Source organism: Pangasianodon hypophthalmus, chromosome 7 (genome assembly GCF_027358585.1).
Source record: "Pangasianodon hypophthalmus isolate fPanHyp1 chromosome 7, fPanHyp1.pri, whole genome shotgun sequence".
NCBI lineage: Eukaryota > Metazoa > Chordata > Actinopteri > Siluriformes > Pangasiidae > Pangasianodon > Pangasianodon hypophthalmus.
In genome coordinates this window covers 21,226,279-21,252,525 of record NC_069716.1, presented here as the reverse complement: position 1 = coordinate 21,252,525, position 26,247 = coordinate 21,226,279, and the positions used below count along the sequence as shown (strand labels likewise).

The 26,247-nt window shown below is 35.8% G+C and overlaps 1 protein-coding gene across 3 annotated transcripts; it reads right to left on the bottom strand.

Annotated features, from left to right (window-relative positions):
* Positions 1–201: 201 nt before the first annotated feature.
* cplx2b (complexin 2b) lies at positions 202–24,522 on the bottom strand. 3 transcript variants are annotated; one of them, XM_026918244.3, is made up of 5 exons: positions 24,374–24,522; positions 18,685–18,807; positions 10,046–10,205; positions 6,054–6,229; positions 202–5,420 (listed from the first exon to the last, which is right to left on the bottom strand). In XM_026918244.3, exons 3-5 carry the CDS (start codon positions 10,074–10,076, stop codon positions 5,223–5,225), a joined length of 405 nt encoding a protein of 134 aa, XP_026774045.1. In that variant the 5' UTR covers positions 10,077–10,205; positions 18,685–18,807; positions 24,374–24,522; the 3' UTR covers positions 202–5,222. The 3 variants fall into 3 exon arrangements, with proteins under 3 accessions (XP_026774045.1, XP_026774046.1, XP_026774048.1); XM_026918245.3 differs by having other exon boundaries at positions 10,046–10,202; XM_026918247.3 differs by lacking the exon at positions 18,685–18,807 and having other exon boundaries at positions 10,046–10,202; positions 24,374–24,514.
* Between the last annotated feature and the right edge of the window lie 1,725 nt (positions 24,523–26,247).

The following is a 26,247-nucleotide window of genomic DNA, read 5'->3' as shown; positions in this document are numbered from 1 at the left end:
ATAATAATAATAGTAATCATCATCATCATCGCCATCATCGCCATCATCACCATCATCATGCATACTGGATTCTGTTCTAAAAATGGAAGCTGAGTTTTTCATTATAATAAATTTTAGTCCTGAGGTTATAATATATAGAAAGACAAAGTACTAAAGTATAAATTATTCAACGACAATTTAAAAAAATGTTCAACACAAAAATGTTTTTAAAAATCAATTTTATTTGTGTATGATCTTTCCAAAAAGGCTAAGTTCAACTTTTAAATTTTGTTAATGAGAATTTTACAGTGATTTGGTTTGACAGATGTTTACTGTGACATGCAATCAAATAAATATTCCATTTGAGCTCACACTATACACTGCCAATACACACACACCCTGCATCAGAAAAATTACTTTTTTTTCCCCTTCTTTTATTTTTAAATCATACCTTTCAACTTTATCATTATCTTGTACAATAAAAAAAAAAAAAAAAAAAAAAATACAGTAGCACACCAAGAAATTATTCATCATAAATGAAGGAAAGAAAGTGACATCGCTATAGTTATTAGTCCTTTTGGTAGATCATCTTGTTTTAAAAGGAACATCTAAAAAAATTAATGTCCATCTATATATTTTTGTTTAATATCTCATCAGGAATACTGCTTCACACTGTTGTTTTAGCAGTTTTGTATTGAGCTGTTGGATGCAATAATTGTAATATTTTTGTGTACAGCAGTTGCTCTCTGTATCCCCACATTGTAAAAGGTTAAAGGTGGCAGTGTTAGTGCAGACTAAAATACTTTTTCTACATGCAAGAAAGAATTTCTGTCCTACAAGAAAAATGCATTACATTTTTTAATATAAATGCACAAAATTTTAAGAGAGGGTACACTAAAATATTTTTATTTGACATGATAAAGTTGAAAGTTTAGTTATATTATATAGAATAATTGATTAGATTACTAACCCCAGCAGTAATACCCTTAAGTGCAAGACTAAATCATCAGGCAGTAAACATTAATACATGTATTCTATTCACACGTCACATGTTCAGTTACATTTTGTATAATTGCTTTTTCCAGAAAGAACATTCCAAGCTTTAAATACACTCTATGTGAAAAATGTTGTACTCTTCATAAGAAATACAGTATGTAGCAACAGATTTTGAGAAATAATATTATTCCCCTGATTAAAGTTTTTAAGGTCCCTGGCAACAGAAACTGATTCAATTATTCCACATCTGAATTTATATTCACTCTAACTCAGAAATACCATCAGAAACCATCAGCAACAGAAATGTGTGTAAGATAATGATCAGGTTTATGTTTAGTGCTATTCTTTTAAGGATGTATCATGAAAAGCAGTTAGAAAAGACCTGTTATAGCCAGAAGTTAAATCATCTTATTAATATCACTTAAACCAATTCTGTAATTTATTGTTTTCTAAGCTTCCAGCTTCTACCTGAAATAAAGTAATTTACATAACGTTCAACCAAAGGTTTTTTTTTTCCTTTTAAATTTTTATTCTACTTTATTTCATACACAAAAAATGTATTAATGGACTAAATATAAGTTTCAGAATGCAGAGTCAGGAAACTGAGACAAATATTTCAACTCTCTTGCAGTCTAATTTTCCTCTTTAAAATGAATTCGTCTGCTGAAGTGGCAAAAAAAAAAAAAAAAAAAAAAAAAAAAAAAAAAAAAAAAAAAACCATAAAAGAGGAATGTGTGTATAATTGTGGTATTGATAGCCCTTAGCACAGGTAGTTTCTATGCAGTTTGCCTTAGACAGAGACGGAAGCCAGCAGACACTCACAAACATCATGTCCACATATCACATTTAGTAAGCATGGTAAGGCTTAAATGTGAAGTGAAAGCACACATGATGTAAAGTAACTGTCTACCTTGGATATGAAACGATGAAGCAATAAACAAACAAAAAAATTACCCAAAATTTAACAAGCTGTATGTGCCAAACTTTTTAACAGAGGAATATCAAATTCTATTCGGGATATCTGAAAATGTAGAAGCACAAATTTACATATCCAGCCCTTTTACCCAGTTGATTAGAATGCAATGTTTTCTATAGAAAAATTCTAGTTGCAATTATATATTACAAACGTTTTAGATGGGTTCAATCTGGGGTGAGTGAAACAATCTTCAGAATAATTTATAAATAATTTATTTTATTTGAGTTATATGTAGTATGTAATGTCATACACTCTTATAAAAAAAAGAGTACTAATCTGTACACTGTTGCTGAGGTGGTACACTCAAGGGTACACTTTTTGTACCATTAGTGTGTATCTTTTACCTAGAAAGCTGCATATAGTGTACCTTAACAGCTTTTCTATAAAAACTAATGATGCTCCCTTTATGTACCTTAAATCATTATCAAAGGTACAATATATCCACATTTCCAGGTGAAAGATGCGTATTAAAGGTACAGAAGATGCGATGGTACTACACCAGCGACAAGGAAAGGTACAGTTCTACAGGTACAGTACTATTTTTCAAAAGGTACAGTACTAATTTTTAAGAGTGTATGGTTAAAAAAAGAAGTATATTTTACTCTGAACCATGTACAGAGCTAAATGGACAATAATCACTGTAAATCTCATACACTGGCCTTAATTAATACAGGATTAATTTCTGTTCTGACAGAAGAACAAGTTTCCTCTTCCATCTAATGAGCAGCTTCTGTTGCAGGGACGTTTATACATAAACAGCACTGAACCTAGTGTTTTGGTATCAGACAGCATGCAAGTCAGACATTGTGCTGTCTCTGAGACAATGAGACTTGTGCACATTCAATTATGAAACACCCACAGCATCAACAGTACATGAACTAACAACATGTCATACATTACAGACGAGCACAGACACATATACACATTCACATAGAGAACTCGTAGTACATACAGTAGACATTAACAATGGCTTTTAGTATGTTATCGTTTTAGAAATGTTTGCATATATACCTAGGTATATACACAGTTTCACATACATGATGTCAGAGATTACACATAAGATCGGTGGATACACAAAGCATCCACAAACTTCTACATTTTTACAGGAAATGAATGTATGACCTACATATTATTTTTTATTAATTATTGCAGTCTAAACAATATGGCTTTAACTAGTGAAAAAACATTCAGCACTAGAAAAAAAGTTCACCCTATCTTTCTATCTATTCAAAATAGAAAACTCACCTGCTGGATTTGGACTAAAACTGCTGTCAATATTTACTTCTAATATGTTTTGAAGCAAATCTGCCAATTTAATGAGTGGCTCAGGGAGTTTTGTAAATTGGGTTTAAATACTCTCAGTAAATCTACAGCTGCTAGCTATAACTACCATCCTTGCCTGACTAACTATAAGTAAAGGTTTTAGTATAATAACCTTTATGCATTGCTCAGCCCAGGCTTTGACCTGATGAGGATTTTTTTCCTTTTTCATAGTAGATGTGTACATGTGTATATACACCCCCTCAAAATGTTTCCTTATAAAAGTCTATATTTTCTAAACAGTATGAAATGTAAAGAAAATGAAATCAGAATGTTTTACTTTATGTTTAAATTATGCCAGTTAACCCTTTAAGTCTTTTACCAAAGACTTGTTGCCATCTTCTTAATGTAGTTATATTTTATGTTAAAAATGACACAGTGGTTAATATGTTTAAAAAATATCCCATTAGATTGGCTATAGCTATGAGATAACTATAGCTATAGATAAATAGAAAGATAGCTATCTTTCTACAGATATGGAAATCAATATTACGTAGCATAAGATCTTGGCAGTATTGGACATTATAGTTGTCAGGGAGCTAGACTGTAGAATTATCTCATTTTCCATTGATTCTGATTCATTGATTCTTCCATGGAATTCTTATTTGGAGGCCAAGACTTGGATTTGTTTACAGAAATTTAGATTTTATTATGCTTTCTTTGGTCTATTGATTTTGAATGCAAATCAAAACATTTTCCTAGACACCTCCTGTTAGATTTTTGAGTCTGATCAAGGCTTGAATGAAAAACATTTTTTTCTCAAAATGATGCACATTAATTAGCAGGCCAATTTTATACTTAAAGTTTTAATATTGATGCCGTTATACTGCAATACAATGGTTGTATTTGATTGTCTTTTGGGGCAAACTTAATACATTTATAAATGAAACAATTGCGCATTTTACGGAAAATCTAGCTCCCATCAGTGCAGTGCTCCTCCAGGCTGGATTACAAATACAAGTGTAATACGTTTATGCATTATCATTTTATGCAACAGATTTTCCGTCATAGAAAAGATTTGGTCACTGAAATAATTGGTTGGCTAAAATGTGGCAGTGTTTTGTTTTTATTTTTTTTTTACCCAGTGCAAATCTATACATGCTTTCCTTTCCTAAACTCATGCTGGCAGGACTAATGTGCATATTAGTTCTCTTTCAAACGTTAAACAATGACTATTACTTCTCTTACACATTAAAAGACAACTATTTAAAAAAAAGGGAAGAAGACTATTGAAGAAATGACAACTAGACATTGAGCATTCAGGTTGTCTAGAATGGCATTATAAACACAATCATGTTCTCTCGTAGGTCTAAGTATGGCAACACCAAACCCAAATAATTCACCACTTGTAACATGTTGTCCTTAATCCATTCAAGAGAGAAGCCTTTTCTAGTACTTTCTTTACAAGAACAAAAAAACAAACAAAAAAACTTCAACCAAAATGTGTAGAAGTGTAGAAAGTCATTGGAAGGCATCATGCTTAAATTGCTGTGTTTTTTTTTTTTTTTTTAAATTGCCCTCTCAGCTTTTACTACTATTGTTTGGGGGGTGGGGGGGGTGGGGGGGTAAACTAGCTACACACACATACACACCTCATCCCAGTGCCAGAGTTCTCTAGTGTCAACTGCATGGAATGTATTCCTGTTGTTTCCTTTATAATGAAGCCCAATGGCCCACAATTTGCAGAGTATGAGGCCATGGTTGTGCATATAAGTTAACCAATAGAAAATCTTTAACATATAAACAATTTGAACCTGAATGGAAGTGATAAGACCAACTTTGTAGGGGAATGGATTGTTTTTATCAGTAGAAATAACAACTAAGACTTTGTCAAGGCAGTGAAAAGCCTTCCACAGTTTGGCAAGATTCCCAACTATCCCCAGTCTCAAACTACATCTCTTCCCTGTAAAAGTAAACCTCCCAGCAACCCCCAAATACAGTCTCATGTCCATTACTTTTTAAACATGTCCTGGAGAGGTCCTGGCAAGAATTTCAGGACGGTGTCTAAAATGCTCTCCTCGTCATCGTCATCATCGTCCCCGCATCCTGCTGGAATGGCCTTTTTCGGACGAGTTAGTGAGCCTTCACAGGCTTGCTCCATAGCTGCTTTCTCCTCTGCCTCCTTCTCCTCCTTCTTCTTCAGTCCGTACTATATAATCATAAAGGATTCAGACCACAAGCAAGATGAAGTATTCAAGTATTCTATCAGATGTCACCTAGAAGACAATGGATTCCCTTTTGAGTCCAGTTCCCCATGTCTTTTCAGGGAGTTCTTCCTTGAAACCGTCACCTCTGGCTTGCCTATTAGGGATCTCAATATAATTCTACATCCAGATTTCTGTAAAGCTGCTTTGTGACAAGGTTTATTGTTAAAAGTGCTATGCAAATAAAATTGAAATAAAACGAATTAAATAATTTTCTGTGCATCAGCACTAAGAAACTGAATAATTCCTTCAGGGGCATGCATATGTGACACCACCTTAAATTGTTTTCTACCTAGTTTGTAACAAAGTAACTAGATATCATTGAAGAGCTATAGACATCAATAATGGGCTCAAAACTGAAATATATATATATATATATATGGGGATAGACTACTGCAGAGATTCAGTTGAGATTACATTTTTAATTAACTAAGAAAATTATCCCCATATACATATTGAAACATAACAACACGATTCATGCTCAGTTTTGAGATTAAATGCGTAACACAGTTAGTGCATCCTGAGACCGTGTTGTTGGATCAGTTTCCACAGATATTTGGAGAAAACAGGAAGCTCACCTTATCTCTGATACTCTGTCTGACCTTCTCTCTCTCTGCCTCCATGCGAGCATGCTTAGCCTTCCTCTCCTCCTCTTGTTGCCGCAGTGCCTCCTGCCTCTCCTCTTCTTTCTTCTGGGCGTCTGGGTCTTTTTCTTCCTCTCCACCTAACATTTTCCCCATGTCTTTGGTGGCCCCTGTAGAAGGTAGCCAGTATTGTTATTAGTGTTTTTTTTAAAAAACAAACAAACAAACAAACAAAAAACAATATTATACATGATAGATCAGTGAAATTTTTATCCTGATACATGATTACTCCCCCTATGGTGATCATTTCTGTTAATACCTTACACTCCTGTCATATTATTCAATTATTAATCTAAAAGCAAATTATTCTGTAACTGCTCTGAATTATTCTGTGACTACAGTGAAACTTACAGAAATGTAGTCACAATTGTAAGAAATATAATTCAGGAGTTAGGGGCTAGAAACCTTGTGTATTGTACTGTACTAACTGTCAGTATAGTGTGCTCTTGAATTTTTAATTTACAAAAAAAAAAAAAAAAAAAAAAAAAAAAAAAACCAGAGTATAGCAAAACAAATTCTCAGCATAACCAAAGTACGCCTTAACTGTAAGCTTTACAAGACTTATTTTACGTTTGATCACACTATTTTAAGTGTCCTCTGCTTGCCTGTGAAAAGGCTGTTTCACTGTGTGTGATGCTGTGGTGTTCTCAGTGTGACACGCTGGCTAAATGGATATTTCTGAGCCAAAATAAAGAAGCCAAACAGGGCCACTGGAGAGATACATGCTTCTCCTCCCTCATAGCCATCTGTTTCACTTGTCTAAGTCTGCATTTGAGAGATAGCCCTTATAGAGCCAGCCATGGTGTATTTCCTATCTCTCTCTCTCTCTTTATGACTGATAATAAAATCTTACATTGACATTAAGTAATTTTATTTGCAGTTATTGAATAAAATGCTTTAAAATACAAGAACACAAGTGACACTAGTTCTCTACTCTAAAACTTTAAAACTACACCCAATATATTTCACAAGTGCTCCATGATCAAATACCACACTGCAACAAAAGTGCAACACACTGTAATACTTCTGACATGACACTTGACGTTTGCTTTAATTATTAATGTGGCTAATGATCCTCTCTGTCACAGGGTGAGTGATTTATCTGAAAAACTGCAGAACAGCCATTAGGAACATTTGAGTGATGTTAATTGTATTAGGTGATGTATTATTCAGCTGTAATACATTATATCACATATATTAGATTAACATTTTCCTCAGTTTCATGGATATGATTGAAAGAAAGCATTCTGAACTCCTACAGTTACAAGATAAAGAACAAATATATTCCATATAAACCTATATGAGTCACTGCTTTATATAAGGCACAGAAGGAACCTGAATATCTGTTTTGTGTGAATCCATGTGAACCTAATCAGCAAAGGTAGAGTGTGACAGAATCTAATTAAATGCTTCTTGCGGTCATTTGACTTCATCTTTTAAATCAACGCATAGCTTATATTTATATAAGCAACTGGAGTGACTACGCTTTTGAAATCTGAATACTCACTCTATGTGCAAAAACCCATTTCAAATCAACTCTAAATGATAATGCTCAGTCCTCTCCTGCTATTAATTATGTCCACAGGCTTCCCAGGGCATTCATTGGCAAAAAGACTACCAGTGGAGGATTTAATTGGCAAATGTGTGTGTGTGATTAGGACACCTTGGGCTGACAGATTAGCGTTCAGCCACGGTCTAGCTGCGTGTACAGTCTCTAGGGTGTAGACAGTAAAAGGTTGCTCTCAATTTCAGGACTGGACTGCCAACTCCCAGTCTCCACAACCTCCACACACACACTCACACACACACACATTCACACTCACACTAACCCACATACCCAGCTTCCTAAAAGATAATTGACTTGCCACCCCAGTGGTCGCCTTTTGGCTAACTGAATTTGAATGCATGAGCGTTTTGACATTCCACATGTACTCAAGGTCATTGCTGTTTTATTCACAACTAAATGGTGCAACGGAATAGAATACACATGTCTGACCTCTATAACTGTCCACAGACAAGCTTTACTAATGAATCTTTTTTATTTATTTATTTATTTATTTATTTTTAATTTGAGGCAATGGTTCAATAACAACCATCCATTTCAGGTAAAAGTCACTTTCTCATATTATTCCTATGAGAAATTTCTTCTACCAAACAAATACAATAGCTCTTCCACTATGCATACAGTAAATATGTAGGCCATTTAATGTAGTCATGCCACACAGAGTGTCGTTACCATAACAAAAGACAAGATTTCCTTTTCTGTTAGATTCTGCATGGCTTTACATCAAAGCACTGAATGAATGAAAGAGGATGAAGGACGGGTGGGCAACCAAATCTGATGAATTATCACACAGCGTTGGTGGGAAATTCATACATCAGAGAAAAGCTCTTGTTCTTGATTATAATCATCAACTGAACATATTAATTAGGTTATGTTTCTGCAAAGTAAGAAAAAGAGTAATAAAACAGACCACTTACAACCACCACTGTGCCCATGCGTCTATAAAAAATCCTTGTAATTTAAATTGTGGCTTATTGGCAAGGACACATCATGTGAAGAGTGTTTAAAATTCAGATTCGTAGTGCAATCTATACTGATGTTCACTGTAAGCTTAAAATGTTTAGTCTAAACTATTTCAAAAACTGTTTCAATGAAGAAAAGACATGCACAGCTGAATTCAGGTCTGCGTCTAAACAAGTAAGGGTGCATGGGCTGAGAATCTTAGTCCCTGAAATGCTATATACTCCTGAATAATTTGTACAGGATGTGGAAGTTTGATGAGTAGAAGTGTTCTGAATAATAGATGACCTTCATGGATAAATCATGTCCTGCTTCTGTTACTACAGAACTGCACACAGTTTAGAGAAACATAAACGAAACAACATGGTGAAAAAGCTACAGATTTTAGAAGTGTGTACCAACTGGTGGAAGTTGTGAGATGTGTCTGTTGGAAGTTGTGAGATGTAATCATTTTATGTGATGAAAACTTGATATACTCTAAGCATATCTTTTACATGTACATACCTTTGTCTTGAAAAATGCACAGGACATTTTAAGACATTTTTAAAAAATAATATATTTTTTTCTTACTTCATTCAGAATACAAAAACTATAAATACTGTATATTACATAAATAACACCAGCTCTTCTGTAAAACTTTGATTATTAAGTGTGTTTCTCTTTATTACTCACTACTAGACAGAACAAAGCCCTGCATCTGGGATAAAAGTTTACCTTTTAACACAGCTATGGTCCAATTCCTATAATAAAAGCAACAGCAATTCTTCAATGTAATGAATGCTTTGATCTGAAACTGCAATGAGTTGAAAGCCACAGTCCAGCAGCGGTCACAGTGCAGTTAGTCAGAACAAATTTTAGGGGAACAATTGCTATTTGTAGTGCTAAAACATTGGCAGATTAAAAAAAAACATTCAAGGCAGTAATTCAAGCCTAGTGCTTTTTGCGTCAGAGACACAATACCTAAAAGGTCATCGTCCGATCACAATGGCTCTCAAGTGCCTGACACATCTGGGCCCATCAGAGGCAATTGGGAGATACATTATCTATAGTCATTTAGCTGATGAAACCAATGCAAGGAATTGATTTGAGGAGATGACCTTTAAACAAAACTGGTCCTCTTAAATTAGAAAATCTATATCTCATACAAACAAATGCTTGAAATCACAACCTGTTTAAACCATAGCCTTGTGTAGAATGAGAACCAATAAACTGTCATTCTACTAACTCTCATGATTTTATTCTTAAGCATGATCTGAAAATAACTTGTTGCCTGAATGTAAACACAAACACCTAACTATCTCTTTCTGCGACTGCAAAAAACCATGTTGTGAAGATAATAACACTGCATTCTAGTTGGGAATCTCCAAGATAAATTATATTAGTGATTAAAAAAGTTACTTACCTCCCAGTGCTTGCTTCATTACAAAATCCATGATTTACTTTGATATCTGGTCTTGACAAAGCTAGAGAGAATGGTGCATGTAATCTATCTGTAGTCCCAATTGCGTTAGGCCACTACAGCATGTATTCTCCTGTGCTTGATGATGGTGCTCTCACGTCTGCTGGGGAAAAAATGACACAAAGCTGGTAAATGGTCTATATCTGAAGAGCTGAAAAAATAGAAGATTATATTAGCAATCAGCAATGCATACAGTCTATTAATCAATATTACAATTATGAATGTTGATTAACAAATTATGCACATACACTGTATTAAGATATAATAGAATGGTTTTGCGTAGTGCTGTATCTATGTCTGCCTATAGCACGAGAAATCGGACCCATGCAGTGCATCTCTTTCATAACTGATTCGAGCTCCAAGTCAGTGTAAAGTAACAGAATTGATCATTAACACTCACACTTTGCAAATTAGTGGGGATTTATATAAAAGTCTGCCAAACTGAGAACTGAGACTGAGAAAACTACATTCATACAATGAGAAGACTTAAGGGTCTAATAATCATTTGTTCTAATTGCTGTTCACTGGTTTATGAATCAAGATCAGACTCATTTAAAGAAAAACCTAACACTGCACATCACCTATTTATATCAGAGTGTGAGATAGCTGCAATGTAAAGCAAATATTTACTGGATTTTGTCTAAAATGCACCACAAGGAGCATTTGCCTTTTGGGTAAATTAAGCATGACATTTTGTTAGATCATGTTAATGGACCGAAAAGCAAACAGAAGGCTGATGTATAGCATGTTAGTGGGAATCAAATCCATTAGAGAGTTTTTTTTGGTGGTGTGCTTAGCACACCATTATAAATAGGTTTATGAAACAAACCAGTCAAATGGTCTGTATTAATCATGTGCTTGGCACCATGGTTTCCCTAGCAGCACAAGATGTTTTAGAAAAGTAAAGAAAAAAATGTATTTAGAAAAAAACTGCAGCAAGTCATGGTTTTAGAAAGTATCTCTCCAAGCAAAAATGGCAGAAATTGTATATGCATATTATTCATCCATTTTTGAAATTGCTTACACGTAATAAACATGAATGCACAAGAACTGTACAGCCATTGTAATGTTGATCATGGTAACACTGACCATTGTAAAGCAAACTGAACATGACATCAGTCATCCACCTCACATGTAAATATGTAAATAAGCTCACACTGTATTTCTTAAGCAATGGGCTTCTTAAGCAGTTATTGTTGCATGATAGGTTTCTAGTATACAAAATCACATTTAGTATAGCCGGAACAGCAAGCTTGCATCAACTATGTCTAATCAACCATTCAGTCTTCTTTATATTTTAGATTATTTAAGACCACTTAATTACATCAAAATAGTTTAGAAATATTTTTATATAAAGTGGAATATTATAATAAAGCCATAACATCTGTATTGGCCCAAAATTGTAACAGAAATTAACAGAAGAAGTTAATCAGTCATTTTCTTTTTGCAGCTATTAGTGAAGTCTGAATTAGTACTCCACCAGTAATAGGCTATTAATAGACTACAGTATTACTTGTGGCAAATTCTGTAACTGTAACTGCATTTAAATGGACCTATGTCATTTTAATGCTACACATGGTGGTGCACACACACACACACACACACATACTGTATATACTGTATATCTATACTGTATAGTTGCATTCTCTGGACCCTAAGAAATTAAAATTCAGTCATGATGTTAACCAGATCAGATAAATATTTAAGTAATAATGTTGTAAATGTAATGTAATAAAGTTAAAAAATGTAAAAAAATAAAAAAAACAGTACAAAGTAAGGCAGGGGAAAGGCTAAGCATAATAATTATTATATATAGTAGCAAACCTTATAATGGCTTGTCTCTATACAAGATTGTATGCATTTTTTTACATGCTACTGGACTGCATACCCCTATCTTATTATGTTAACAGTATCAAATAAGCAAATCCTTCACACAGACAAAAATATGGCTTGAACACAGCCAAATCTATATTCCTTCTCTCATATATTATATAGAAAGAAACCACTATATCCAGGGTCAAGGTGGATCTAGAGCTTATCCCGGAAACATAGAGCCCGAAGCAGGGACATACACTGAATGGGACACCAGTCCATTACAGGGCACCATGCACAGACAGTCATATACTCATTCACACCTAGGGGAAATTAGTATAGCCAATCCACTTACTAGCATGCTTTTGGACAGGATGCTTCTGAGAGGAAACCCACATGGGTACATGAAAACTTGCGAAAATGCACAGACAGTACCAGTCAGTCATGCCATGATACGGTGCCCCTGGAGCAGAGAAAGTTCAGGTCTTTGCACTTTGTGTCAGTTTGGCTGTGTGCTGGGATTTGTGCTCACAACCGTCTGATGAAGTAGCCCAGCCCGTAATCACTGAGCCTTAACTACTAACCTACCACTGTCAAAAATGAGGAATGATTGTAATAAACTGCATAATATGCATCTATTTTTTACTGTCTGTTGCATGTGCATCTGGGTGTTGTTGTAAAAGGTTGAAACTATTCATTATTACAAGTGCAGAATTTGTCAAGGGCAGATATACTGTATAAGGTGTATATACATGCATGGTCACTGGCTACATGCCATAATCCTTTTGCTACCTAGTGTTTCCAGCAAAAACTTAATGACCTTGGTGAGTGGGACCAGGCTATAGGAAAATCAATGAATCAGGGTGACTTTGAGCTGTCAGAGATACACTTGAACAGAAATTGCTGTATGGCTAGGCAGTTGGTTATATAGAAAGAATCTATGAAGGGACATGCAAGAGGAACAAAACAGCAGAAGAAAGAAGACTCTGACAAAACATCTAGTGCCCCAGTCATTCTGGCATCCCATCTTGTTTCATATCAATTTCAAATTTAAACATTTAGCAAAATAAATACCTTCATCTATAATATATCCTGCATCTATACATTTAGTTCATAGACTGAAATCATTTATTCCTGTGGTTGGATAGTAATAAATTATAGCAGCAGGTCGTGCTAGAGGGAAATGTGGCCTGGTTTCATTAATTTTTTACTACAATATCATACACCAAGCCCATCGTATTAGAGGTCTGTAACAAATTAGTGGAACTCAACTCATTTTTACCCCATAGCCTGAGAACAGATTCTAAAAAAAGCCAGCTCATTTTCCATTGCTTGAAGGACAAAGTCATTACAAAATAGATATCTCATAGTATAAATGAGCCTTTGTCATAGAAGGACACATTCTTTTTTAGAAATTCTTTATGAAATGGATTTGAGGAACTACACTGCAATCGTAAAGTAAATGCCAGATTTTTAAGCTGATATACTTTGATTTAAAAAGAAAAAAAAATTCCATTTTTTATTCTAGCTTTGTAATTGCATTAGTGCAGTTATAATAAATGAGAGACTGTTTTATTCTGAAGTAGCGATTATCATCCATTTGGACTTAGCTCACTTCTGTTTCACATTACCACATCTATTTTCTTGTGAATTTGAATGATGAATGGTAGAAATGTTTACAGTGTTTACTAAAAAAAACACCTACATAATCAGATGACATTTACTAAGAGTTCTTTTCGAAGCACAATAATAAAAATGTCCTTTCACTGAATGAATATAGCACACCTGCCAAATTATTTGTACTATACTGTAAATGTCACATAATGTCGACAACATGCTGGGTGTCTCCTCACTTTTTGAGCTCTACAATATTCCATTTGTAGGGGAGACTAGGGATGTTTGTAACAGTTTTTACTTTTTGTTTAGTTTCTAAAAAAAATTGAAATTTGATACAGATCTTACACTTGCTACAATCTAATGCAAATATTTAAATATTTTACGTTTAAATAATGAAAACATGCAGACTAACCACAAAAAAAGGGTGCTTGCTAAGTAATTTAAACCACCAATTTTTCAATTAAGCATTTTAAACAGTGACTGTGGGTGATTGGTTTGTCTCTGAATTAAGCTCACAGTTGTCACTGGATTAATTGCAATTCCAGCACTAAATTAGAGAAGGTCACATGAAGTGTCACATTTCCTTAAGTGAATCACTTGAATACTTTGATTTAATGTGCTTGATTTTCTGCTGGGTTTTCCTTGTTATCCTGGTAGAAACACCTTCAGGTTTTTTTACTATTATCCTCAAACCTTTTGTACAAATAAACCCATCCCTCTGAGTCACTACACAATCTTCCCTCCTAGGCTTATGCTAAAACTTAGCCCTTACCAGTTATGATCAAACTAAAAACACACATCTAACTTAAATAAACTGCTGACTTTAACTTAATTATCTGGCAAAGCAGATGTGACTGAAGGCAAGAGGCACAACCATTTAACATGCTACTTCAAAATATTACAGCTCCTGTTACCATATACACCCGCCCCCCCCACCCCAAAAAAAAATATCAACTTTATTATGGAATATATTTGTGTATACAGGAAACAGTCTCTTATACTGCATTTTCCAGTGTTTCTCCCTTAAAATATTGTACATGACAAACCTTTATTTTCTGACAACTGATATTTTAAATGACATTTCCGCTTTGGAGTTGAGTCTTGAATAAAGAGCAATATTTTTTGGTTGACTTACACTCACTGAACATTTTATTAGGAACACCTCTATACCTACTCATTCATGCAATTATCTAATCAGCTAATCGTGTAGAAGCAGTGCAATGCATAAAATCATGCAGATACAGGCCAGTGACTTCAGACATGTTCACATCAACCATCAGAATGGAGAAAAAAGTGATCTCAGTGATTTTTACTGTGGCATGATTTGAGTATTGATGGTTTGTTTATTTCTATAACTGCAGATCTCCTGGGATTTTCATGCCCAACAGTCTCTAGAGTTTACTCAGAATGGTGCAATAAAGAAAAAACATCCAGTGAGTGGCAGTTCTGTGGACAGAAATGCCTTGTTGATGAGAGAGGTCAACAGAGAATGGCCAGACTGGTTCGAGCTGATAGAAAGGCTACAGTAACTCTGATAACCACTCTGTACAACTGTGGTGAACAGAAAAGCATCTCAGAATGCACAACATGTGAAACAGAAAGCTGAGGCTGCAGTGGGCACAGGCTCACCAAAACTGGACAGGTGAAGACTGGAAAAACGTAGCCTGGTCTGATGAATCTCGATTCTGCTGAGGCACACAGACGATAGGGTCAGAATTTGGCACCAACAGAATGAATCCATGTACCCAGCCTGCCTTGTGTTAACAGTCCAGGCTGGTGGAGGTGGTGTAATGGTGTGGGGAATGCCTTCTTGGCACACTTTGGGACCGTTAATGCCAATCAACGCTTGAATGCCAAAGACTCTTTGAGTATTGTTGCTGACCCTGTGCATCCCTTTATAGCCACAATTTAAATTAGTCTCAAACTGGAAATGACAATGAAATCGGTGTTCTTCAGTGGCCTTCCCAGTCACAGGATCTGAATCCAGTAGAACACCTTTGGGATGTGGTGGAACAGGAGAATCATAGCATGAATGTACACCTGAAAAATCATCAGCAATTGCGTGATGCAATCATGTTGACATGGACCAGAATCTCAAAGGAATGTTCCCAACTTGTGGAATCCATGCCATGAAGAACTGAGGCCGTTTTGAGAGCAAAGGGAGGCCCTACCCAGTATTAGTATAGTGTTCCTAATAAAGTGCTCTGTGAGTGTATATGTGTTGTCCAGGGCTAAGCTTTAGATTGGGTTACAAATATTCAATGACATTTTAGTTTAGTTTGTTCTTCATTAGTCTTCCACCAATAAAAAGCAACCCAACATTGTGTACCATGACTGCTAATCCAATTTAAACCTTAACTGTTCCTGATTTTCATATTATTGTGCAAATTCCTAATTATGTTATTGTGAGACCTTCTCTTCGTGAGAAGAGAAGAATGTCTGTTTCAACATAACACAAATCTGTACTGAAGTTTAAAACCGAATAGGGGTCCATTTTTGTGCTGACCTCTCACGTTTTGTAAAATATAGCAAATACAGTCTTTAATCACTGTGAGCTGTACACTTAGTGTTTTAAGCTGTTGCATGGTAAATTTGTACTTAAGTCTTTATTGTTTTATTTTAATACAAAATGGCCTGAGCTGCACATGAAAAGAATGAGTGTCGTTCAACATGAGCACATGAATGGGGGTCATATGGCGGCATACTGGAAGTCAGGGTATAGAGGATAATTAAATTAAACTGCATGTTTCCCAGCCTGGTTTACAAAATGATTCTGACAGCACAGCATCATAGATGGTAAGATTAAATGTAGGGCATAGAGCCAAGACAGGATGCTGTGCAGATCCATCACTCCATGAGACAGCAAGCCTTTTCTTTCTTTACCGTACATGAGCATATTTGGAACATGGTTGATGATATATAATTTTACAGGATGATCTGCTAATTATACTAGATAGAATGCTCATCAAAGTATCACATCAAAGTTCTATGAAAAAATGTAAACATACATGACAAAATTCTGTTTTTGTAAAGCTAAAAGCTGAGAATAGCCAATAAATTGGTGAGTAACTGAAGGCTGACCTTTGCATTTGGGAAATTAAATTCTTAGTAAGTCTCTTGTGGAAGTCTTTGCTCTTATCAAAAACATTACATATCTGTGTGAGGTTTGACTTTATAGGATTCTTCACCCATTCCTGCTGTGTCATTAATTAACTTCGGCCTCTGCAATGCCTGCTTTATGCATGCTTGACTGAACAATAATTTGTGGTTTTAATGATGAGTGACGGTGTTCCTAGTGCTGCTGAGATGGTGTGTGTATAGAGTTTGAGAGGGACTTTTATTTGCATTTCACACGTTACTATGTACACCAGGGGTTCCCAACCTTTTTTGAGCAGTGACTCCAACACTGCCCCAATAATGCCTATAGTGGCAATTAGTAAAAATATCACCCATGTGCTGTTTAGAAAGTATAGCATTAATATTGTATTTTGTCGTGTTTCTTGCTAGAAACCATGACCGTGCTACACAGAAATACATTTATTTTTTATTTTTAATAGCCACTCTGTTCCAGGATCTTGTGTAAAGGCCATTTTAATTAACGTGACAACATATTGGACGGTTGGTGTAAGAGGAGCTCTAAATATTTTAATTATTACATTTTCCATAAAGAAGTTTATTAGCATAGAATAACATTATAAATAATGATTGGTAAAAACCTCCAAGGTTGAGAACCTATGTTGTAAAGGATTGTTGAGCAGAGGTGCTGAATATAATCAAAATTAGATTTGCAAAGCTAATACTCAATAGGAATAAAAGAAATTTGGATATCCAGCTGAAGTGTGCATTTAAATAATCTCTTAGGTCCCACCTGAGTGTATCGCAGAAATTGGCAGGGGCAAATGAAGTGGGTTTTAAGAATCAGGTGTGAAGAGTTGTTACTAGGGCAACAGCTTCTCATGTAAAATACAGGGTGCCAGGAGGAGATGATGAGGCCTAGTGGAGCGCAGGAGACTCTGGGACATCAACTCTTCATTACCCATCACTCTTTCCACACACTGTACGCTTCACCACACAGCAAGTTGTACCTGGGACTTACACAATAAAGCTTGCATTGGCTGGAATAAGTTTCAGCTAATTTTTGCCCAGGTTTTGCATCATCTCTCTCAGACACCTGTACATGCCTGTCAAGGTTTTCAATAACCATGGCCACCTGGAAATGTCTACTAGTTGTAAGTCATGGAAAATCAATATTTTTCTTTTGCTACTTAGCATGGCTAATAAAATGATGGAGCTCTCCAGATGAGTAATGAAACATCTATAAGATATGTAAGATATGTCAGATGCCTTACTTTCTACTACTACATACATCTGGGTATCTTCTCCAAAAATGTTCTGCAAAAAGTTTTGTTAGGTCTTTTACTCGTTAAGTAAAGGTTACACAATCTTTACTCATATCAGAATGAATATCATCCTGTTGAAAATATATATCAATACTTTTTGTAAATTATGTATTAAATATTTAAATGTTGTTAAACACACTAATTCGCATGACAAATATTGATTTATCAACATATAGATTTAGCTCAGAATGTTTTTATGTTTTTTTGTGTAATTGTAATATCACTCTCAACGGTCAGGTTAGGGGTACAACACAAGGACACTAACTGTATCTGTATCTTTTTAGAGCTTCAAATATTCAGATTTGTATTCAGATTTAAACCCAAAGTGGATGTGGCCTAAACCTGAGGGTTTTATTTCATTTTATTTTTAAAAATTAAATATGAACCCTATGCCCCTGGATACACTGGAAAACACTGGGGAAAAAACAGACATGCCAACACTGTCAGCATGGGACTGTGAAATATGGTTCGGACTGTTCCTGAACATGAGCTAATCATCACTCAAATTCATAACTGGTCTCAACTAGAGATGTGTGCAGGACTATTTTTTCATCCTGCTCACAGAATTATTACTTTTGTTTGTACTATATTTTCTAACAAATCTAGTAGGTTCTATTTTTTCTATAAACTATTAGTCTAATTTAAACCACCATGACCCTGACTAGACAGTTACTAAGGACGCTGTAAATGTATTGTGCAGTGCTGCATGTCTTTCTTGTCCTGTGTACTTCATATCTGACCACTCGCTCATACCTGCATGAAAGTAAAATCCCTCCCGCTTTCGTGACTTTTTTGTTGTGTCCTGCAGGATCCCAGTTCCAATCCAAGTCTCTAGTCTCAGCACCAGATGCCCTGTGAATCTTTCTTGCAAGCGTTCTAAAAACAAAAAAGAATAGTAGCGTCTTATTCATATCTGTATTTGTATACATTTAGAGCACATTATCTGTTCAATGTGAATAATTATTATATAATATTTATATTTGGTTACATCCCTTGAACAGATTTTCACTATTCAGTATTTTATGTATAATAAACATAATGATAGGCTATGACTCTTGCCTGCCATTGTGGAGTCAGACTACTTTTATGCCTAAAGCTGGAGCATGATGATGTTTTAAATATCCAAGCTGACATATAACCTGCCATAATTCTTGCCAATTCCAACCTGACCACTGTGCTGACTGTGGATTACTATAACAGGATGGTCAGGGTGACGCATGGCAGCTCAAGAGCATCTTATTATACAGTATTGTTTGTCCTCTGATTTTTTTTGGTCACTTTTAAACAAAGACATCATACACACTGTAGCTTTAATATATAAATGTTAAAATATTAAATATTATATATTATTAGTACTGTCACACTTTTCTAATTTTTCTGTACTATATAATGCCTCAGTCTTGACCCACTTAGGCCAACATATGAATATTTATACTACAGCAGCATATGAATATTTATTGCAAGAGCAGTTGGGGCTTGTTGCTTTCAAGGAAGGTTTCTGCGCTCACTTTCCCTAACCACCTGCTAAGTAGGTGTCAAAGTATATCAGTGTGTGCTAATAGCATGGGAGGTCACAGAAGCTCCTTTCTCATATGGGGGCCAATTAGCCTCTGTCACAACACCGTATCCATGTCTGCCACACATCTGCTGACTTCAGTAGTTACAGCAGAATTCATACATAGCAGTGCAGGGATAATGCAAAAGTACTGGAACACTAATTCTATAGAAGAGATTAATTATGGTATTAATCTCTCTCTAAAGGTAGCTCTCTGTGTCCTCTTCATTTTTTTATTATTATTGTTATTACTCAATACTGCTTTAAAATGTGACAAACTTGTAATACATGCAAACAATTATTACGAACTTTAAATAGATTAAGAAACAGATAAGATTATAGACTCGGTTTAAAACAGATTACCGCATTACTATATACTACTAGATTTTGTTACAAACATTCAATCTTTGATTAATTATGAATAGCAGGAGAAAAAAAAAAACTTGTAAGTTGTGATCATTTATTAGCATCATAATGTGTAAATGCGCAGGCTAATATTCATATTAATATTTATTGAGTAAAGGTAGGACTTCTTAAAATCTAACAGCTAATAGATTTTGCACTTTGTTTATCTACAGCTACAGCTATATACATGGATCTATATCAGCAACTCTTCAGCCAAAACTGAAACACCATCACGGTCCAAGCAGATGATAACTGCTATTCAAAATTAAATACATACTAAATAGAAAAACAAGCCTAAAATTCTGGTAACCTAAATTATCACTTATCATTTATTTATCATTTATCTACTGATGTTTCATTAGTCCCACATTTTGTTTACCACTATACCTTGTCCTGTTTTTTGCTCTTTTTATTTACAAATAATTTGTAAAGTGTGCTACAGTGACTCTCAGGCCTGCAGAAAGGCTAATTACTATCTGCTGTTTTGTCATTATCTCAGTATAAACAGCAGGTAGTTAATGTAGACCTTATAAAGTAAACAATCCAAAAAAACAGACTTGCAACATCTGTCGTCAGACTTTCACATGAAAGTGAGTTTCAATTTCATTTTTCACCATATGTATTTTTTTAATTTAGCAAACGATATTAGCAGTTATACTCCTGTGGCACATCTATTAATCCATCTGTGCCACAGAAACAGGCCTGCTGTGCTTTATGTAGTATGTTAGAGCTTTTTATTTTATTATTTTAAAATTTGTCTGTGTTTTTTAAATAGAAAAGTAATAATATAATACAACATTATTATATTATATTATATACACATAAACACATAAAATTACACAAACTAAACAATATTAAAAGTTATATCAGGTCAAATAAATATCAAATATAATGCATTATTCAGTTAAAAAAAAACTCCTAAAACCTGATAAAAAAGCGACGTTTGGCTATTGTGAGTTGGAGCAATGCTCAGTGTCTGTGTGTCTGCCCAGGAGTGCGCCACTTAGAAGGAGGAAGAATGTGGGCAAGAAAGATAAGCTCTCATTTAAAATGCTTGTTGTGAGCAGGCTACCAAAAGAGAATGATCTCTTCTTATTTAGCTTAATTAAAGGTCTTTTCAGGTCACTGCCAACTTCCCAAATGTCTCACTGCCAGTGGCCACAGTTTTTAACACTTATGTTCTGTTTGGGGTCAAATTAATTTGAGGTTCCTACCGAAAGTGAGACTCATGTGCTTGGATCACATTCTCTAAACATTTCTAAATTCCTAAATCATATTTGTATTACAAAGATTCTGTTCAGGTCATTTTTGTGTTGAAGTAACGAGGTAAAGTAAAAAAAAAATAACGATGCGTGTAAATCTGAAACAAAAAGTTGATGTCGATGTAGTTGTACCATTCTCTACGTCTATCATTTACACCCCCACCTGTGCACACACACCTGCCATCATGAGGATCTCCAAGCATTGGAAGAGCTTTTGTGTGTATTTCAAATATTGTTTAGATTGTCAATAACTGCGATGAAGATCAGATGTATTATTTGGAAATTTGAATGTGTACTGTATATATATATATAAAAACTGCCTTTGACAAAAGAAGAATATATTGAAAACATTCTCTGGGCTGGATCAGGAAGCTGTCACAAGGTTGCGATGGGTTTTAACAGGAAACTGGCAAGCACATCACACACGAAAATTATTAAAAAATTTAAAAAAACTGGAAGTGTTGCAGACCAACTGAGAAGTGGACGTCCATGAACATCCACTGATGAAGGCTACATACTACTAGCCTAATGTATGTTATCGCACTAATGGACAGGCGACACAAAATGCCAGCGATCTGGACGTATTTCACGATTAAAGATGGCAATCAAAACAAAGATTGAAAACAGTTCTTTGCAAAAATATCAGGAGGAGATACTACGGTATCTTTCTACAATACAAATAACCTAACAAAACATCTTAAACGTAAAACTCAGCATAAGGAGTTCATCGCTAGAAGCACATGGCAGCAACCAATGCTGCAGCAATTACTGACTAGGCAAGAAAAAAATAGATGAGTGAAATTAACAGCCCTTACTCAGGATTTTGTTCTTGACAATTAGCCACGTCATTGGCAATGAGGGATAAAAACAATGAAATGTACTTCAGTAGTACAGAAGCACTTTCCTAAGTGAAAGAAAACCCACTTTTCCCCATTGCAGCCCTACTCGATCCAAGGCAACTAATGTAGCTAATGTAACCAATTTTAATTCAAGTAGCTAACGTTATAACGAACAGGCCTAGTAGTGCACATAAATGGACATGTATGTTTGTGCTTTTCATGGCCAGTATGTAAACCTAGGAAACTGAACCAGAGCTAAATAGGTTGCTCATTTCTTTATCAGCATTGGTATCAGTATTGACCAGTACCAAAAAACATGTACTCATACCCAGGGCATGGGAAGGCGTTTTATGTTTTTTTACTGAGCTTTACTTTTTTTGCCCTCTGGGTGTTTCATGTTTAACATTTTCCTATGGGATAAATACCATTATAACCTAGCAAGATGAATGCGAATCACAGAAAGCTCAGACTACACCCTGCATGGGCTATTTCTTTGATGAAGATATGAATAATTTAGCACTTGATTTCTCTCCCTGCTGCTGGGTCTCTGCTGATGATTTTTCAGAAGAACACAAGAAAAAGCTTCAGAATATGCCATTCTTCACCTGTCACACACAACATATTAGTACTATGCAGCTCACACACCTCTTTCATTTTGGTTAGCTTTTTAACTGATATATTCAGGTTATAGCACAGGCGCGCGTGTGTGTGTGTGTGTGTGGTTGCATTAGAAGCCAAAGGTTTCCAGTGGGGCTATCAGGATCATTTAAATTAAGTATGCCAAACTCCAGTCTACAGGGTCAGAGTCCAGGATCATTTAGTCATTTTGCCACTCAGTGTCACATGACTGAACTCACCACTTAACTATCAGGTTTAGTAGGCATGTCATAGCAGGAAACTGTGCTGGATTTTGACCTTCCAAGACTGGATGAATAGATTTAATAGATTAATAATTATTTAAGCAGTGGATACAGTAACAAGACCTCTTGTTGTCTCATGACCCAATGGCCCAAAGAGGTAGGCTTTACATATAAGGTATGTTGTAGACTTTTTTTTATGTTCATGTTTAGTTTTATCCTTTTCCCCTAGATCTGTCTCAAATGGTTATTCAAAATTCCACAGCGTTTCTCTATTTAATGAGATGTACACAGCATCATTTGTACCATTTCCCTATCTGTGTTTTTATTTGCATTCCCTGCCAGTTTTAGATTATTACATAATTAAATAATTGTATAATTTTTAATTGTATAATTATTGTGTGTCCTTTTATACTTTGATTAATATACCATTGTTAACCTTCATACACTGAACAGAACTCATGAGATCAGTACAGCCTACATTAATCACAGCTTTAGTGTCTGACAGTGTTACAGCGAAGACAGCATCCTTGCTTTGAGATAGCACATGAAGAATGTTCAGAGGCTACACATTCTTCTTCTTTCGCCTCAGGAGCCAATGGTGTAAAACAGCAATGTGCATTTAGGGCATCTGGTGTGCAGAGTCCCATTGACAACTAGTGTCTCTGCAGCTGAGAGAAGCATCACCATGCCCTGTGTTTTTCTGTCTCACAAAGATCTCATGTTGTGTTAATCGTCATGGTCTGTAGCTTATGTCGTCGATCTGCACATCAGTACTAATTTACTCATTTTTACACGACTAAAATCTTTGTCCCAATCTAACTGAGAGGCTTTTGATTGCAGTTTACGCACCTCCGAGCTTGGTGCATTTCGAGCTGGAAAAATAGTGGCACAGAGACATTATGCATATCATAAGACTTATTACTTCATAAGCATTACAGAACACACACACACATACACATACACACACACACACATACAGCCAATCATGATCCTGAGGCATCGGGGAAGATCAATTCAGCTTCAAATCAATTATTTAAGCTGTGTATGCATGTGAAAGCCTGCTATAAACAATGCGCATCTGTTCAGGCCCCTGCGTGTGACTGATGGAACTACAAAGGAAGGGAACCAAATGAGTAGAAGCAACGTGTGATTCCGGTTTTAGGACACCAGCGTTACACCGGCAGCCTCCACAACCAAACCAACACAGCAGCATCAGCATCCTCCGCCTCCTCCATCTCATCTCTGTCTGTCCGCATCAAAGCAGACATAAATGCACGCGCTCATGCACCTGGACACTGGTATTTACTCATACTGTGTGTGTGTGTGTGTGTGTGTGTGTGTTGTTTTTTTTCTCTATCCCCCCGTGCACCATGAAGCTGAAGCGGCGCATCCCGTCTTACTCCGCGCGCCCTGCCCCTCACGCGTCGCGCGCTCGACGCTACCCTGCGGCCGCGAGCCTAATACTGCAGACGATGGAGAGCTAAAAATGCCGAGCATGCAATGATCACAAGGCATACAGACCTGCACCGATAGGAGGGAGACAGAAAGCTGCAGCCTCCGGGTTAGTCCGCCTTATCTGTTTGAAGAGAACAGCGTCTGCTCGCCTGCGCTGTTCCGAGTCTCCCTCCTACCCTCCGTGCCTCCCTTCTTCCGCAGAGCTCCACTCCTCCCTCCTTCTCTCCGTTCCTCCCTCCATAGTGCACCCTCCCTCCACCCTCCTCTCTCTGTCCCCTCACTTTAGTCTTTAGAAACCTGTTATAAATAACAACAGTCCTACGCATCATTTCGGTTCAAATTTTCGTGCAAAACATCCAGTAATACTTCCTACACAACAACAACAACAACAACAACAACTATAACAACAACATATCTAATATTACCTTGACAATGGCGTTTTCAATATGCTATCCTAGTGTTGAATACACACACTGTTGCATTTACACTTAGAGTGTTGCATTGGAAGAAAATCTGTTGTTCTGAACATTCTTACTGTGTGTGTTATCACTGACACTGATCAGCCATAACATTAAAACCACTGACAGGTGAAGTGAATAACACTGATTATCTCGTTACAGTGGCGTTGAGATATATTAGGCAGCAAGTCAACAGTCAGTTCTTGAAGATGATGTGTTGAAAGCAGGAAAAATGGGCAAGCGTAAAGATCTGATTGACTTTGACAAGGGCCAAACTGTGATGGCTAGACGGCCGGGTCAGAGCAAAACGGCAGGTCTTGTGTGGTGTTCCCAGTATGCAGTGCATGCTCCAGTCACAGTGTCATAAAACATCATGAACATACAGAAGGGTATACACTTTTATTTTTATTTATCGTTATGTATTGTTATATGATGCTTGGTCAATTGGAGTCAAATGTATTGTTTTCTACAGATGTAAAACACTCAATGCCCAGTGTAACTACTTAGGTAATGTTCTAGCTAGCTAGGCTATGCTAATGTTACTGTAGCTTGCTGGTAATTGTTAGCAGCAGATAATGTTAGCAGGATTTTAGCTATTTCAGCCGAACATAAAAACTTTAGATGCACTTACCTCATTACAATTCATATCTTCCATTTTGACTCCATTTGCTGCTAGTCTACGTCTCTTCTCTTCACTTTGTGGATGTAAGTGTGGCAGAAGACTATAATTTGCTAAATGCTGCATTTGGCGACTCTGAAAGCATCTACTTTTCCTTGGGAATCTCCAATTGCTTCACCTTTGGCCTAATTTATATTAAATTAATATTTGTGAGATTTAATTTTTAGAGATTTTTGCTTACAATTCTGATTTTTTATTTTAAAATGTTGGCCAGAATGTACATTTATTAATTATACCACATGAAAAAATAATTTTATGTAACGTGATGTGAATATAATTCAGAAATACAAAATTCACATTCAAATACTTCTGTCAGTCTTTTAGTGTGATAGCATTATATTATCATTCATATTATTATGCAATATTGAACATGTGTTCCTAATGTTGGTCCACTGTCTGTCTATTTAGTCTACGCTGTGATTCTTTAAAAAATGTCTTAAAACTGCCATACTGAAACGACACTTATGTTATTCAAAATTCTTCATACTTCTCTTTTTACACACATACAACTTAGCACATCAATTGATTCCATGACCAACATGTACTACAACTTCTAAAACACCAAAAACATCATCAAAAAATCTCTCTGTCTCTCTGTCTCCCTGTCTCTCTCTCTAGCTTTCTCTCTCTCTCTCTAAAGCTCTACTTCTTGTTCTCTAACAAGAACACTATGCCAGTTAGAGTACAACTGGAGTTGGAGTCACTACAACTGGTACACTGTATGTATGTATTTTTTACCCTTTCTCGGTAATGTAATCAATTATTTTTTAAACTTTTTTATTAACAGAATGGCACAAGTTCAT